This window comes from Emydura macquarii, unplaced genomic scaffold, assembly GCF_026122565.2.
Source record: "Emydura macquarii macquarii isolate MOO-44397 ecotype Brisbane River unplaced genomic scaffold, CSIRO-AGI_Emac_v2 contig_1230, whole genome shotgun sequence".
In the NCBI taxonomy this organism is placed as follows: Eukaryota; Metazoa; Chordata; order Testudines; family Chelidae; genus Emydura; species Emydura macquarii.
In genome coordinates, this window is record NW_027131367.1 from 12,278,754 (window position 1) to 12,296,509 (window position 17,756).

The 17,756-nt window shown below is 47.8% G+C and overlaps 1 protein-coding gene across 1 annotated transcript in view; it reads left to right on the forward strand.

The window, feature by feature from the left end:
* The first annotated feature begins 6,503 nt into the window (after positions 1–6,503).
* Positions 6,504–17,756, forward strand: part of NHERF1 (NHERF family PDZ scaffold protein 1) — a 34,051-nt gene continuing 22,798 nt past the window's right edge. Inside the window, exon 1 of the mRNA XM_067547499.1 lies at positions 6,504–7,192. Within this exon, the coding sequence (XP_067403600.1) occupies positions 6,749–7,192 (444 nt within the window). The 5' untranslated portion in view covers positions 6,504–6,748. The remainder of the gene's footprint in view (positions 7,193–17,756) is intronic.

Consider the following 17,756-nt stretch of genomic DNA (forward strand, 5'->3'; position numbering starts at 1 on the left):
GGCAATGTCAGCGGAGCGGCCAAGCTCCAAACGGGCATGGAGAGCAAGCTCCCCCATTACTCCCAGGGGCATGAAACATATTGGTGGGAGATAATGAGTGATGGCTCATCCCCACTATCCCTACAGCACCTCTCCTGTCGCTAGCTAGAGACCCTCAGTCTGCCAGGCTCCTGAGCCAGCACTTCACTAGCCATTCTGCGTTAAAGTTTAGCTTTCCTGACTCTCGCCCATTTGTGTCGCCTTTACCATTATTTTATCATTTGCCTGGTTTTCATTTTCCTTTCCCTAGAGAAAGCTGCAAACCCCTGGTGATTCCCCTGGCCCCATTCAGCGAGGCACTGAAGAGCATGTTTACTCGAGTCCCACTGACTTTGCTGAATTGGGGCCCTGAGGGTGACTGCCCATTAATCTCTCTCTAGGTTTCTGTCTCATCTGCGTGTGCAGCACCTGTCTCATGCATGTCGTATATAAGGGTATGAAATAATTACCCATTAGAGTTACTGGGCCAATATTTTTGGTAGGTATGCTTAAAAAACCAAAAAGGCCCTGTCCCTTCAGGAACTGGAACTTTTAAGGAAAGTCAATTTATTTGACCCTCTGAGAGCAAAAGCTTATGTCTACACTGCAGACTTCTGCCAGCTTAGCCATCTGGCTCAGAAGTTGGAAGAGGTGTGATCCATGACCAGCATAGCTGTGCTGGCCAAGGTCTGTAATGTAGACACAATTACACTGGACAAACTGTGCTATTACCCATGTCGCTTGGTTCACACGGGCGACGTGGTTTCTCTATCCTGATGCAAAGCACAGCTTTGTCAGCACGGTTGTGTCCACGCGAAGGGCGCTTTGCAGGAATAGCATATCAGTCTTCCTACACTGCTAAAGCACTCCTCGGGGAGACAAGGCCTAACACACATTGAGGCCAGTAGGACTACTGGCGTGAGAGAGGCTAGTAGGAATTGACTCCAGCTGGGCTGGCTAGTATCTTCCATCAGAGGAGAACCTGGGGAGACTTTTGTAATACTAAAAACTATTTCAGCAGCATGAGCCTAATCACAGCAGTGCCCTGTAATTATTAGTACCGTCTAGGGCAGTGCCCTGACAATAAAGCCGTGGATGGGAGGATTGACTCCACACTGAAAGACTTTAAATAATAATTAAATGCTCCATGGAGGAAGCCGGAACTTTGTTTGGCAAAACTATGCTGGAGTGAGACTGTAGAACAGCACGCTAGAGGGCAGCAGGCAGGTCTTTCGTGACTATATCACTCTCTGATTGATCCATTACTTGCATGTCGTATTTTTTATGACTGTGGTTGAATCGGCTGTGTCCTATGCACAGTTCCCCTCATCCAGGCAGAGTCAGAGCTTCACGCTAGCCTGAGCAGTTCTCCGGATATAGAGGGCCTTGTTGTTTGTTTCCCCTTGGCCCCTGTTATTCTAACATCTCAGGAACGCTCGCTTTGCAGCATGCAATCCAGTTACCTCCCTTGTGCTATGCCAGAGACTGGCATTACCGATTTCACCCTCAGCGCTGCCCCTGTGCCCCAAACTCAGTGCAAGAAAGAAGGAGCGTGTGGAGATTTACATTTGCACCGAGTCCCAGTGTTAGTCTAAGTAACATGCTGCTGGGTTGTCTCAAGGAGGAGTGCAGTATCTGGGACGCTAAATCCTGGTTCAGATTAGGGCTTTGAATCAGAGCAGAGGCATAACACCGGAGATTTATAAACTCCCACACTTGAATTTTGTTTGCATTTCCTTTTTGACTATGTATATAATGCAAATCTTTCTTCCTGCCATTGTCAGGTATCAGATTAAATCCACTCTGCCAAAAAAGGATGCCTCACACACCTCAATCAGCAAACACTTTGTATTGTGCTTGCCTAGGAACTTTGTGGGCTTGATCCTGACCCCACCAAAATCAATGGGAATTTTGTCACAGAGTTTAATGGGAGCAGGAGCAGGCCTTGTGTGTAAATTTTAAAATCAACATTACTGCACTCATGCTTCACGTTAGCCTTTCTTTAGACCTGTTTCTACTGACATCAACGGCTAAACTCCCATTATATTTGATGGGAGCAGCATCAAGTCCTTTGTCAATAAAATCAAAGCCCTGGTATCATATTAGCCAGGATCCTAGAAAGCAGTGACAGGAAAAAACTCAAAATACTTCTGTTGACTATCTTGTTTACATAGCTCATGAATATCTGCCAAGCATAGTTCCAGCACGAACACTGTGGAGTGATATTGTGCTGAACTGTTTCATATGGGAATCTCTTAGATGTGGCAGGATCATACCGAGCAAGTCTATTCCCTACCACATGTTCCTAAGCTTCTCTCGCTGTTATCAGGGTGACTCCTTTGCCTCAGCTGTTGTTTGCAGATTGTTATTTGCAAGTTTACAGAATTAAATCTCAGTATTTTGGAAAGTAAATGTGTCTGCCTACTTCTTGGCATGAGTAATTTCTGACTCAGATCATTAGAGAAGAGAGAGGGAGTTCCTGGGCAGGATCTGCATTGCAATGTTTGCTGGGCATTAAAGAAGTAGGGTGTACAGTGCAAGCCCCGGAATCGCTAGTGTGATTCTGCCTACTCACCACAATTTCACTGCACATTTCAGAGTCCAAAGGTGATTAGGAAGAAGTAAACATGGTCTGACTCTGTTAAATTAAAACCAATCTCCTCCCCCTGCTGTTCTCATGGTGCAGAGTCTAGCATTCCCCAAATACCTTTGTCTTCCCACCAAAGGAATTGCTTCTCTAACCAGGCTGATGCTTGGGGGGGAAAGAGAGAGCGAAAGCATTTGCTTGGGTTTTTAAAAAGAAGTTTTTGTTTTGCATCCTAAATTTTGGTCTTTCTTAACCTAATAAGCAGCTGCTGAAAAAACCCTGGCTGGGAAGAGACCAGGGAGATGAAATTACTAATGCAGCAATGCCCACCAGCAAAATAAACATTCGTTCAGAAAGCTGCCACATTCCGTTTTCTCATCAGTGCTTACAGTGCCTGAATGGCAGGGTATATGGTGTGTTTCTTTCCTTTGCTCTGATGAATTTCATCTCCCTCTCTCCGCACAGTGCTAAAGCCATCCCTGCTAGAACTGATTTGTATTTCCCAGCTTATAAAAATATTCCTGAAAAGCACATCTTTTACCTGAAGAACACACCAGATTGCACTACTTGTGAAACCCCTTTTCAGGGAGAGAAAGTGTATCATGCTTGCAAAGCATGTGTCGTATTTCTCTCTGGTGGCTGGGCCTCTTCTTTGATAGCTTACTTCTTTGATAACCTACTGCTGCTGCCAGTTAATTGAGTCACTCATGTAGCTCAAGCAGTAGAGGTCTGTTCTACTGTATTGGTCATTTTCTATTTAAACCCTGCTGATAACCCATAAAGAAGGTAATTACAGATGTGCTTCCCAAGCCTCCTTATAAGCCTTTATTTCCACTCTGCAAATTACTCAGTGCTTCATGAAGGGCTCTCCTTAGAACTGAATTGGATCTTCAGTACCCTACCTGCCTTGTTGTAGTGAAATGAAATGGAAGGTGAACCACTGCCCAACAGACATTCATCCTGCTTGAATTTTAAGAAGCAGTGGTAGGGCACTGCTCTGATGAAGTTCACTTTGCTGGAGTTCCCAAATGCCATCATCGGTTCTGTGTTGTTGTGAGTCTGCTAAGCATAGTAATAATTCTATAAACAAACTGCAAAGGGCTTAATAAAAAGCTCCCATTGGTTTGACAGGATATTCTGTCCTTGCGTTTTTAATTGCATCCATAGCGCTGAAGTTGTGGCAGTCCTTTTCTCTGTCCAGCAAATGATGATGTTCATATATGATGGAAAAGAAAGGAGGGTTAAAAACCCAAACAAAAAAAAACCCAGATTTAATTAGCATTTTAAATTCCTTTTAAAAAACTGTTAAGGGTTTTTCTGCCTCTCTGTTTAAGATCAGAGGCCAGATTTCAGATTTCTGGCCAGGCCGCAGAGCAAAAGCAGAATTGCCAAAGGTACTCAGACTGTTCCTTGCTGTCTGTTTGCTTTCAGTTTTAGCTCTGCTGCTGCTGTACAGGCTGGCATCTCCTGGCAGGGCCTGGGAGAGGGGATAGGGCATACACCATTGCCAGAATAGTAAACCAGACTACACGTAAGTGGTGTCAAATGCACAAAATAAACATAACTGGGAAAAAATGTCTAATTTGACTCTGTTACAGTGATCATAGGGGTTACAAGTTATTATAGTAAGTACAGCATTTTCAAATCTGAATGGGATTTTTCCAAGTTAACTGTGTCCCTTCAGATGTCCCCTTTTAAAATGTTAGACTCAAATAAATATGGAATAATGGATAGGCAGACACCAGGAGGGAGGATGCTGAGAAATATTGTAGCCCATTACTTCAAGCTCTCTGCATTCCATTACCTTCTCAGTTAAGGAGAGAGGAAATGAAGCCTAATGGGATGTTGTGAGCAAGGCCACTCCATAGTTGTTTCTTCAATATGTGCCCTGAGTAATATCATCTCTTGAGCTGCTGCTCCCCTTTTGACCTTCAAAATAAAGCTGCTGCTTCTTCTAACTCCCAGACTCAGTGTTATCCTTGGTGTTTATCAAAAAGATGATGTTGGTTTCCTAAAGGCTGAAGCGATCTCTCAGGATGCTATTTGGAGTGGGTTTTATTTATAGCACTAACCTAAGACATCCCACAAAGTTCTGCTGTTTCCATAAAGCCATGTTATGTATGCATAGACAAAGTCTAATTAGCAGCATTGCAAAGGGAAACTCAGGGGACAGTGACTGGAATTTGGAGAAAGGGAGAAAAGCTTTTTCAAGAAGAAAACAGTACCAGGCTAATAATCCTAGCCTCCTCCAATGCTCCAAAGAAAACAACTGCCCGCTCCCGCACCATTGCACCCATACAACCTTGGGAAAAACGTCCAGCACCCTATCTGTACAGCTGTCAGTCCCCATGCAGAAACAGACATGTGCTCTCTGTTACACTACCAGCTGCTCAGAGTCTAGCATGTAGTCTAACTAATCTGCTATCCCCTCCTCTCCACCTGCTGTTACTAAGGAATCTAGCATCTGCTATTGTTTCAAGTTATATGATTGCTGTTGCTACACTAAATACACAAGTTTAATTGCTTCTAGAGGCCTAGATTCAAATCTGTCAAAGGCAGCGAGTTTGGTGCCATCAGCCTGCTCTAATAGCTATTAGGTCATGTCAACATGAAGAAACCATTGACAGGACTGAAATAACAGGCATTTCTTAGCATAGGTTTGGGCTGCACTGGCAGAGCCATGTGTGCATCCCTTATCCGGACAAGGAGGTGTGTTGGAGGTCAGGACTGGGACAGATCAGGATTGCTTCCTGGGTGAGCCATTTGGTTTATGAAAATCTTCACAAATCCCCCTAAATGTCATTAATTTAAGGATGGATGAAGATTTCTCCAGAAATTCATGCCTCACGCCTGTTATTTGTTACTCATTGTTCTTCTGTTTAAACAAATTCAGTCATCCCATCAGAGATCAACAACAATGCCCTGTGCCTGAGGGGAAAAATCCTACGCCACAGATAGTGAGTAGTCAAAGACAGAATGGTTCATGGAGAACCATGGCAGATGGTTCATGGAGAGCCCACGGGGCTGAAAGTTGTTCCGAGAAACAATTCTGTGAACTGGAATAATGAATGGGTTAGTAGGAACCAGCAGCTGTTTGTGAGCATTCTGGAACTGAAAGGGGCCTAAAATTGCAATTATTAGTAACAAGTAATTTAACCAGTTCTTAATGTATGTGAAGCCCCTACCTAGCAAGGAGGGTGAAATCGGGACAGTCCCAATACTCAGTAAGTTATATTATAGTAAGGCGTCAAAGACAGACGTTCATGACTCTTTACCCCCCACCCCCTGTTCCGATTTTTTTTCACTTGCTATCTGGTCACCCTACTACCCACCAACTCGGTCACCACCACAGTCAGATCCAGAACCACTTGGACACTTTCCAATGCTGACAGAAGCTACTTTGGAGAAAGTTATTTGTGGGGTGTGTCACTGGAAAAAGAGAATAAGTCAGTGCAACCCTCCCTCCTGAGCAGCAAGTCTTCCAGGTACAGGAATCGTGGGTCCCTGGGGACGTGCCCTGCTCAGGCTGAGCTGCAGGGTGGGTGACTCAAGCTGCCCCCACGCCTTAGACTGTCTGGCTCTGAGGGCAGGAAGTTCCCAGCCCTGCAGAATCCTCGCTCTTGCTACTTTGTGACACTTCTGCTTCCGGAGAACTTTCGTGGCACGCGGGAGGCTGGGCCGCAGCTAAGACCGGGGGGTGGAGCAGCGAGGCTATTTCCTCCTATTTGCATAATCCCGCCTTCTCCCGCCTTGGATTCGCTCCCGGGCTGCATGGGCAGGTCGGGCGCGCCTCAGCTCCGTCCCCTCCTAACTCCGATTGGCCCGGCGTCGCCCCGCAACCCTTTTGCCCGCCCCCTGCTATAAAGGGCGGTGACAGGTAGTTGGAACGCTCAGACCGGGAGCCGAGCGGGGATTGGTGCGGTTGGCTGCTCGCGTTCTCTGGGCCGCGGCGGTCATTTGCCTCGTCCGCTGCACGCGCTGTCCCCCCGGCGGCGCTCCTGGCGCGAGACCCCGCCCCGAGGCCATCTGCCCGGGCCCTCGCGGGGGTGCAGCGGGCTCTAGCTCCCGGGATCGCTGCTGCTGCTGCTGCTGCCGCCGTCGCCACTCGGAGCCGCCCATCCCTTGCCACACTCGCCCGGGAACATGAGCGACCAGCAGCTGCTGCCCCGGCTCTGCTGCCTGGAGAAGGGGCCGAACGGCTACGGCTTCCACCTGCACGGGGAGAAGGGCAAGATGGGCCAGTTCATCCGGCTGGTGGAGGTCGACTCGCCGGCCGAGAAGTCGGGGCTGCGAGCCGGGGACCGGCTGGTGGAGGTGAACGGCGAGAACGTGGAGAAGGAGAGTCACCAGCAGGTGGTGAGCCGCATCCGAGCCGCCGTCAGCGCCGTGCGCCTGCTGGTGGTGGACCCGGAGACGGACGAGCAGCTGCGGAAGCTGGGCGTCCAGTGCCGGGAGGAGCTGATCCACGGGCTGCCCGCCGCGGGCCAGGAGAAGCCGGAGGAGAAAAGTAACGAGGAGCCGCAGGAGGCGCCGCGGGAGGAGGCGGAGAGGCCAGACGCGGAGGAGAAGAGCCACCCTGCCGAGCAGGTAAATCCAGGTCACTCCCTTGCGGGGGGGCAGGGAGAGAGCAGGACTCCCGGGACCTGGGGAAAGGGAGGGGGCAGACTGCGGGGGCTAGGTGGGGTGGGAATAAGGGGGAAAAGCTCCTAGAGATTTGGCGCTAAAAGGGACAGTTCGCGTCTGGAGGAGCCCCAGGGTCCGGGTGACTGTAACCGACTTTGGTGATCCCCCAAATACTCCAGAGCCTGTCCATGCAGAGGGTGGGTCACTTGGTAATTGCCCCCTTCTGTTCATTCCCTCCGAAGCACCTGGCATCTGCCGAAGAGCGGATACTGGCCTCTATGGACCATTGGTCTGAGCCCCCCTGGGCGTTCTTACCATGAGTTCATTTAAAAGGGGGGTGACGTCCCCCCTCCAAGTACCTCTCAGGCTCCCACGGGTCCGGGATTCGCAGTTCCCTGCAGTCTCTCTGCTGGACTGTCTTGTAGCTGCCGATAACTCGATCCTCCCCTTTCATTATGAAATGTGCGGTCTTGGAAGTCAATTTGCTTCGGGCTGGCACCTAGGGGCCATGGCAGGAGAGTCTGGCTGAGTTCAGCTTTCTGCTGCGGGAGAGAACTTGGGATGGGAGGGAACTCCTGGGTGGCCAGGTGGCGCCATGTGTGCAACTCCAGGAATGTCCAGGTTATTTTCTAGCATCTTATCCCCCTGTCTGCCAGGAGCAGTCTCTGCTGTCCCATGCTGGAAGGAGACCTAGGTACCCTTCTGTCCTGTAGTGCAAAAAACAGAGTGTACCTTAAAGGGGCAAATATCTCTTGTTCTGTGTTCAAAAGTTTCCTGACCTGTCTTTTACTGGCAATGAAAGATTTTTTAAAAATTTCTATCACATTTGATTTTAATGCAGGATCCACTCTAGACTGTTGCATTTCTCTCAGCTTTGATAAACTGGTCATTTCCTCTTAGCTTAGCCTTGCTAACCAATTTCACTTTCTGACTTTCCTGGACTAACAAAATGCTGCAATGTTTGGGTTGCAAATACTGCATGAACATAATGTTGGTGTGAGCAGGGCCAGTGGGGGAGGAAACTTAATGGTAACATTTACATTGTCTTGAAATTTAGGTTTTTTTTGGTTTTGTTTTTTTAAAGCACTCAAGATTATATTTTAGCCCAAATTTTAACTTTTGCCCCTTTTAAAGATATACCGTCAACTTGAAATCTTGCCTGTTAAATAATAATAATCTCAAGTACTACATCTGCCCATAGAGGTAACTTTGTATGGTTTTTACAATCACATTTTCCATTTTTTTGTTTAATGTGCCTTCTTCAAAAAATTTTTGGGAAAGGTGAGATAGACATGTAAACAAGGGGCAGATGAGAGAGGAAGAAATGAGGGAGGCAGAGGAACCCAGACCAGATACCTTCCTTTAGTTTCTTTTGGATGTAGAACAGAGTTTTAGGAGTTCTCTGTTCTGTAGCCACATGAAAGAGGGACAGAAACAGGAAACTGAGCATGTGAAGGAAACAGTGAAACTGACTATTCAGAATTGTTGGTGGAATATTCTGGAGCACCTAGGAGGCCCCGTCAAGGACCAGGACCCCTTTTTCTAGGTGCCATACAAAGTGTAGTCAAATGCACAAAGTAGACAAAAACTGCAAATAATGTAGAAACTTTCCCTAACCACACGTAAAACTCTTAAATGTGTTACTTGTTTTACCCATGGTTACTTTTCACAGGAGAGAGTGGCTTTTGTTTGTCCTTTTTATGCATCTTCATCAGTCTGTTAGTAACCCCTAGGCCTCCATGTCGCCATATTGCTGTAGATGGGATATTTGAAATAATGCTTCTTCTCAAAAGAATACGCTTTCCGCTCAGGTGTTGCAGTGAGGTTGGTATAGTTACTCTCGAAGGAGTGGATGTGGGTCACGTCTGAACCACATGAGGAGGGATATTGCCTTCTCAGTGCTTATAGGACTAAAATTCCATTATCTCATGTATCAATGTAAGATTGAATGCTTCTCCCTCTCATTCATATCATGCAGTTCTTAGTTGGTGGGAAGAGAAGAGAGTTCAGGGCCTCTGTCAGGATGAGATGGGTCTCAAAGTGTCTAAAGTCCTTTAACTTCGGGGCATGTGTGTAGCTGAGGATCCAGTTCTTAACTCTAATCTGTGTGGACTTCATGCCTGCCTACTGCACTCATCCAGAAAGGACCAGTAGCTGGTAGCTTAGTTAAGAGGTGGCATAGTGGGAAACTAGTAGACTTGCGTTGTCCTCCTTCAAATCCCTCTTCAATTCTTCTCTGCTGTGATGCCTGTTTTTAAAGAAACCAACCAAAACTCAACTCCTCCCAAAAAACCTTAAGAATGGTCAGGCTGCTACTGTGCTGTGACCACAGTTTGTCATGCTGACCAGTAACTTCTCATTGGTTTTTTTTTTTTTTTTGTGCTGCTCTGTCTCACTAAAATCTTACACTGAGATTGTAAGCTCTTTGGGGGCAGGGACTCTCTCTGTTTTTGCAGTGCCTAGAACCAATGGGAGCCTGGCCTGTGGGTGCTACCATAACAGAACAAATAGAAACTAAATAGAAAGGGAGGGGAATTTTAATCCATGCTGGCCGCAAGTCTTGAAATACGGAAATGTATCAATTCAGAAATGTCTGCCTGTCTTCAATATTTTAGTAGAAATACAAATGAAAACACAATAGAGAGAAGATGTGGAGGGGAAGGGACTGTGGAACTGAGAATATTTCCCCTTTACCTACTTGAAGTAGCTTCTAACGGATTCCCTGGCTTTATGACGTAATGAATGTTTATTTACATAACGGAAAAATGTATACAGTACATTGTTGTGAAGACTGTAGGTTTTCATCAGTCTGTGGTGGTCTTCATCAATAAATCCAGTTAAATAATAAAGCTGGGTTCTCTTTCCTGGGGAGGGAGAAATAAACATCTAAGAATTAAATCTCAGAAGACGTGGGTCCCTCTTTCTGATCAGGGTAAATTACCTTGTATGAAATCCTATCGTTGACAGGGGAGGTGCATTATTCACTGGAGCTCGAGGGTGTGAGGAGAGACATCTGGTTCAGTGCAATGTGGGAGATCTTTCCACCACTATCCCAGGCTGACAAAGAGAGCTGAGAGGGCTTAATTATCAAACAACTGAGGATCTAAAGAGGACAAAATGGCTCATCAATGTGAAGGGTTGAACTCTTGCTATATAACTGTATTGGTCAGATGTGGTCTCAAAGAAGTTCCACTCCTCAACTTCTGTGAATTGAAGGCTGTCAGCACCTGGGAAAGTCAGGCCCAAACACTAATATTTTGAGAGTTCTAACTCTGAACCTCAGTACTCTAAAACCTGGTCTAGAGGTTTTGTTAATACTAGAAGACAACTAGAGAGAGGTTCTGGGAGCTTTAGATTTGGATTCAGTGGAGGGGTGTCCTAATTACAGAATACAACAGGGTGTTAGTTTGCATGAGAGGAGGTGATGGTTGGAGACAGTGACTGGAGGGGGTGGATGGACTTTGACGCCTGTGCGGCGCTAATATTCTTACTGTTTTCTGCTGATGACTGTTAGTTCTGTTAATTGTTCCTCATATTGGACTTTAGCCTGGAGCCAGAATACATGTTCCCCTTTGGCCACCCTGCCCCACTGCTGGGAGCCGGCAGGCACTTGGTACAAACTCTGATGGCGGATTTCAGGCCTTTAGAGCAGACGGATCTGGCTCAGACTCACTGATACCCAGTAGTACACAATCTTGCTGTGCCACAAATGGGATTCTTCTGGGGCTCAACTGGCTTTTGCCAATCCCTCTGATGGGAGTGAGAATCACTTCCCCCTCGGACTGGACTGGGGGCAAAAGTTTCTTTGTTCATCTTACCCCATTAAAATGAGAGGAATCTTCTCTTGTGGTCACTTGGGAGAGGAAGAAAGAAGTACTCTGAGGTAGTTTGCCTTTCTTTTCTGTAGGGAGCAGAAATCTGGCATTCCCTGCCATTGATCTTTAATATGTTGCAGCCATATCAGTTGAGTGTCCTGACTACAAGATGTTTACATCACGGCGATGTGCCAAAACCTCCGTGAGTCCTGAGTCCTGTTTGCTTTGGGACAAACGTATTGTACTGTCCTTAATGCAGGCACAGCTCCAGCTTTAGATCCACGTCAGATAAAGCCACACGTCAGAATGAATCATGATGGCAGGAATTAAAAACTGGCTGCACTTGTAGGTGCCTGTCAAACTATTTTGCTGCCTTCCCTGTGTGCATGTGTCTTTAAGGATCGTCTGACTTGTATTCCATCCTGCTATATGGATGGGTTATTTTACAGACTATTAACTAACTCCAGGTGGCATAATTTGTCTTAAGATAGGTACTTCTTATCAGGGAGGGCTAGAGACTCTTCATGATGTGTGGTGTTTTATCCTTGTTCTTTACCACACCCTTGACTGTGGTGGGTGGAGGAGTAGATGCAATGCCAGGTTCTGATCGTAATTACTCGATTGTAGTGCCTCGATGTCCCATGTACAGGGAGAGAAGGGCTCAACTGCCGCTGTGCTTCAAACAAGGGTCCCTTTGGGGAGTAGTTGCCCCTCTAACAGTACTTAAATCTCTTTTCGTGGCTGTTTAAGGGCCATTCTGCTGCTGCCTCTGGTTTCTTCAAGTCCTTGTCTCTTATTTCCCCATCTTCCTCATAGTACCCTGCTGAAGAGAATCTGGGGGCCTTCGAGGGAATCCCATTCAGCTTGTGTGTGTGCGTGTGTGATTATTTCATATCTGTCCATTCCAAAGGCAGCCAGTTCTGCATGTGGTGGTGGTCTGCTAATCCTGCTTCTGGTAGGGCTTCACCTTCCTGCAGAGTGATCGAAGCTTGTAGGCCCTCCGGATGCTTGTCAGGATGGGGGCGTCCACTCAGCTCTTCCTACATCCCTTCACGCAAGCTGGAAAAGGGACTAATAACTGTGGTCTGTGATCTCCTTGCCTCTGGCTCGGTATACAGGGGTTGCTAAGGCTGAGTTGCCCATTGAGCCCCTTGGATGAAAACACCCCATAAGCGTCAAGAATATGCTGAGCCATGAGATAGTTACTGTAACACGCAGATGTGGTTCAGAAAGCTCAGCCTCCATGGAAATAACAGCATGGGGGGAAGGGCGGGTCCAAAAGATACTTGGTGGACATTAGCGGGGCATAGAGGATGTATATTGTTCCATGAAGGCAGTGGGATGTCCCTGATAGGGGATCACATGCGCTGTCAGCCTGGTGAGCGCTATAAGTCTTCTTTATCAGGCACTAGCTCTCGGGGCGGAGGGCCCAGTATCTCTTCCTCCTCTGCCCAGGCTTTCTGAACTAGCGGTGTCATGTGGAAATGATACTCCAGTCGCCAGGGTGGCTGACAAAGGAGGCTCCCTTGAAGCTGTAACGAGCAAAGCTGGTGAGGCTGTGGTATTGTGATGCAAGCATGGTGTAGGGAGTTAGCATGCGGGCAGTTTCTCTTCCTTCTCGGAAATGGGAAGTACACGTTTGCAAATTGGGCCGAACGCCACAGGCCACCCAGTGCAGCGGAAGGTCGGTGTTTCTCAACGGATAGCAGGAGCTTCTAGTCCTACATGGGTTGGGCCTGAAACCGGGCTGGCCTGGGACTCCAGAGGTGTGATAGGAAAGTGAAGATCTGTGTGTAGTTTTTCCCCGTCAGGGTGCCTAAGAAGCTCTTTCTCTGAGAGCCGCATGGGAGGAAGTGAAGGATCGACACTGGCAGTGCTATTTTTTCAGTGCTGGTGGAAGGAAGCTCCCCACAGTGAGGCTTAGAGGCTCTGTGCTAAAATCTGGCCTGTGAGGAGAGCAGGGCTGGTATTAGTCTTGCAGTGTTTGTTCAGGGCTGATTAACGATTGGCTGTGGGAGGTGTGTCTGGGGAGTCCTCACAATGACCTCCTCCATTCAAAGGCCCGGAATCTCTTATTTCCCTTTCCACTGCAGCAGGAAAGATTAAAGGGTGTCTAGGACCAGATTTTCAAGAGAGCCCAGCTCCCCCATTGAGAACAATGAGAGCGGCTGGGTGCTGAGTATTGCTGAAATTCTTGGTGCTTTTGCAAGGTGCCTAAATGGAAGCTGAGGTCTCTTGGAAATCTGTCCCCTAGCACCCAGGTGATGTGACAAGTGGCTTCGGGTGGGACATGGGAAGGGGCTCTTTGTATGATTGCTGGGTAGCGCCTGTCTGTTCTAACCTCCGCTCACTGGCTGGCTGTTCTGATCTCCCTTCACTTGCTGAGATTCGAGAATTGCTCGTCTCCCTTTGGAAGTTAAAATTGGAAGTAACTGTCTGTGGAGGGGGAAGCCGCTGGAGCAAGAAGAATCTGCTAACTGTACTAACTTCTCAGCTGATTAGAATCTCTTGGGGGCTGGAGAGTTCCCTGGGTCCCGGTGGGGTGAATGAGTCTCTAGGTAGCACTCACCAGATTTGCATTCATCCGAATCCTATTTGCTTTACTGGGCTGGACTTGACTTTATTTGCTTAATGAGCTCATGGTATGTTCTGCCAGGAGGGCAAGCTGTCAGCAGTGACTGGTTAGTACTCCGCATGCTTTGTTTTGGGGAATGGGGGAACACCTGCAGCATTCAGCCGGCAGAGTCCAGAGAGTGGGCTCTGCTTCCAAGCGTCGCCTCCAGAAACACACACTTGTGCTTTTGTCTGACTCCCCTCACTCTCTTCTGCGATGACATGACTGCTTGGAACGGAGTAAACATTCCTTTGTGTGTGGACTCGGGGCTGTTGGCAGTGTAAGGTCTTGGGAGCCCAGCTGCATCTTAGGATAGAAGAAGTGGAGCAAGGAGAAGGCTCTGTTACCTTGACTCTTACAGTGTAATTCTGATAGTTGTTCCTCCCCTCCAGCTGGATCCGAAAGCACTTTGAAAAACCTTTGCGTATTTATGATTAAGCGTTGCATATTTGTGAATAGGCATTTCTGTGGTGCTCGTCACTGTATTGTTGTTGTGTTCCCATAGCTTCTGGGAGACCCAGGCCTGGGCCAGGATCCCATTGTGTTAGCGTTGTACAAACACAGAACAAAAAGATGGTCCCTGCCCCAAAGAGCTTATACTGTAAAACAAGAGACTACGGATGGGCTATATCATCTGAATGTAAAAACCTCTGCAGTTGGTGGGGTGTAAACATCTGGAAGGCAGTGATATGAAGGGGGCATATTCAGGAGTAATGAACATTTAGGATGAATATACGGGAACCATCACTAATCGGTAGAGCTAGTGGATTATTCTACAGAGAAGTGGTAGAAACCCCCATTGCTTGGGACATAGCCAATGTGACTGGACAAACACCTAGAAAATAGGTGCAGGGGAGGGACAAGGTGACTTGCTGGATAGAACTGCGTGTATTTTGTTCAGCAAATACTAGATGGATTCTTTTGGGTTGCTGAAATTTTTTGGAAATCTTTCAAATTTGGTTTGAGTCAAACCAAATTTTTATTTCTTGGAACTGCCCGTGACCTGGACAATCAATTTTTCACCAAGCCCTATTGGATTCTTTGCTGACCACTGAAAGGCAGCGACTGTCTGAACAATACACAGGTGCTACGGAAAAGTTTAGGACAGGAAATAAAGAATACAGGATCAAAGTTGGGGAGGGGGGACCTAGACAACCCCATTGGAGCTGGCGCCAATGACGGACGTACATCTACAGTCTTGAGAGACGTGCTATGAGACTTCTAAGGACAAGTGACCAGGACCTTGCTAGTAGATCTGATCTTCTAAACTGATGGATATTTAACCTGAGGCAGAATTCAGACTCTGCAGCCTATGGGAACTCAAAAGGGAGTCCAGGCTGTTGAAAGAACAAGTGCAGCATTTTCTAAAAGGCGCCTCCCTTCCCTGGAGGCAAGTCCAATTTTCAAAAGTGACTTAGGAGCCCAAGTCTCCCTGGAAGTCACTTAGGTGCTTTTGAAATTTTTACCTCAAATCTCTGCTCTGAATTATCCAGACTGGGGATGCTCTAAGGTGAGATGCTGGACTCCCTGAAGAACGGAACACTTTCTTTTCTTGCTCCCATACCTTACATGGGGCGGGGGGGGGGAGAGCTCTTGCTGTCATACCGGTGAGATCATACCCCAAGAGGGCCAGCTTGTCCCTGTATGTAACTTGGTGTGTAGATGCAACATTGCTTGCAAACTTTGGTTCACGCGCTTTGCTAGGGCAACAGGGCCAGAAATGTCACCCGATCCCCTTTTGTGATCTTGAAAAACCATGTGAACTGGCTCTTTAGATAAGCACAGACGGCCTTGAACTCAATGCTACTTCCTGCAGCTATAACAACTTGATAAGTCTCTCTCATCAATGTTCTCAAGGGCACTATAATGATTCATAATCGAAATGATAGATAAAATAAAAATTCCTATGAACTGTAGGACTAGAAACTCTCCTAAGTCCTATTCCTGGTTCTTGGGGCCTGATCCACACACACATGTAACATTCTCTCTGAAGCCAGTGAATGCTGCAGGCCGTCAGCACCTTTGAAACTCACGCACTAGAGCAGACAGGCTGTGGAAGCTGTTAAACGGCCCAGGATCCCTGGCCTTGCAGTGCTGTGCCTGCAGCCAATTACTAAGCAGGGCCAGCACTTCTGCTTTTGTCACAGAGGTTCTCAAGGGAACGGAAGATTATTCGCATAATGATAACTGTTGTTCAGCTGGAGTTCTGCTGACTCAGCAAAGCGAACAAATAAAACTGTCACGGGGGGAGGGGGGGAGTGAACAGGGCAGTTTTCTCTTTGCAGAATGACTAAACTGAGCCCAAATGGGTCCTACTATTTATGAGTGGGGCCAGAGAGAACGAACCCTTTCTCTTCCTGCCTCTGCTGCAGTCGGAGGAGCAACTGTAAGTTGGCTGTGCTCAACTTTCTGTTCACAATGCTCACACTTCCTGTGGCTGAAGCAACATGAGGTGTCTGAAAACCACATGCTGCTTTCTGAGCAGACGGCAGCTTCTAAGGCTGCATCCTAACCTGATGCTGACTGAACTTGCCCCATCTTGACAGCTGTCGGATTGCACCACTGGAGCAGAGTTTTCAATAACACCGCCAACTGCCAGCTTCCTGGGAATAATGAGTTTGCTGTGAGGGTGTAACGCTAGGGATGGCTAGGAATGAGGGTGAATTGCTGCTGACTTCCCAGCTGGGTTTTGAAACCTAGAATCAGGGAGAAATGGAGAAGCTAAAGTCGCTACCTGGAACACTAAGAAACTGTCTTCTTAGTCTCCGAGCAGATGTGGAAGAGCATAAAATGCATCTCAAGTCAGTTTGACTGTTCCTGACTGTGCAATACAACTGTGCATTGCAAAGAAGCTATTTGCATCTCTGTGCTGTACAGAGCCAGGCTCCTGCTGGGTAATTGAAGTACCCATCTGCATGGCACTGTTAATAAGGCCCCTATACAAAGTGGAGAAAGAAGGTCATGAAGTACATCCGTGTTACAAAATTGCTGTCAAGCAAAGACCCCAGAACTGTGATGGGCCAGCTTTCTGGCAGAGCTCCAACTAGCTCGGTTTCAGTGCAGGAAAGGCCTCTTCACAATAATAGAAAGCATGCTGGGTCCTACCCCGGCCAGTCTGTAGCTTCATGTCCGAACACAGGCTTGATACTTATGTGGCTGCAAATTCTCTAGTCTTAAGTGTTTGGAAATTGTTTAAATGTGATCCCAAGCCCCAGTGGGCACAGGCATACAATGTAGCTGTTTAGAGAGAGGTACTTGCTCACTGTAAATGAGTGACCTCTTCCCAGGTGTCCCCTTGTGGCATCTGGGCAGCATTGCAAGTGGTCCCTTGCCTCGGTTTCCCCTCTTGGTTCCTCAGTAAATTCCAAAAGAGACTTTTACAAATCCAAGAACAGCCCTCCTTTAGGCTCTAGTTCAGTGATTGCCAACCTTTTTGGTTCGAGGGCCACAGATATCATTTTTACAACCCTGAAGGGCCACCAGTCTCTGCCAGCAGACACCCCCCACCACTGCAGCCAGACAGAAGGAGTTCAACGAGGAGGCTGCCTCTTTGCTGCTCTCCCGTCTTCCTGGCTGCAGCAGGGAAACCGCATGTGTTCTGTAGCTGTGTGTGCTCCTCCTGGGTCTCTAGGCAGTGGCTCCCTTCTGCAGCCAGGGTGACAGGAGATCAGTGCTGCCCTCCCTCTGGCTCCAGCAGGGAGCCCAGCGCCTGTGGACCAGACGGAGCACTTTGCCGTGCTCCCTGCTACAGCCAAGGGGAGGGGACCGTTGATCTCCCATCCCCTTGGCTGCAGCAAGGAGCCTGCACTGGCCTTTTAGCCCTGCAGAAACATGCTCCGCCTGGGTCCTTGGGCAGCAGCTCCCTTCTGCAGCCAGCCACTTTAAAAGCCCCCGTTGGCCACAGGTGGGGAACCACTGGTCTGGTTTACTAACTTCAAGTTCAAATTTAAATGCAAAAATCTTCCCTCCGTCTTTAAGCTGGGCACAGCCTCAAACTCCCGTGGTGTCTCAGGACTTTCCTGCTTTACAAGGCTACTCCCAGCTGTCCTCGCTGGGGCAGCTCTCCTGGTTTCTGGGTCCTCCCCTCAGGAACCTTTCC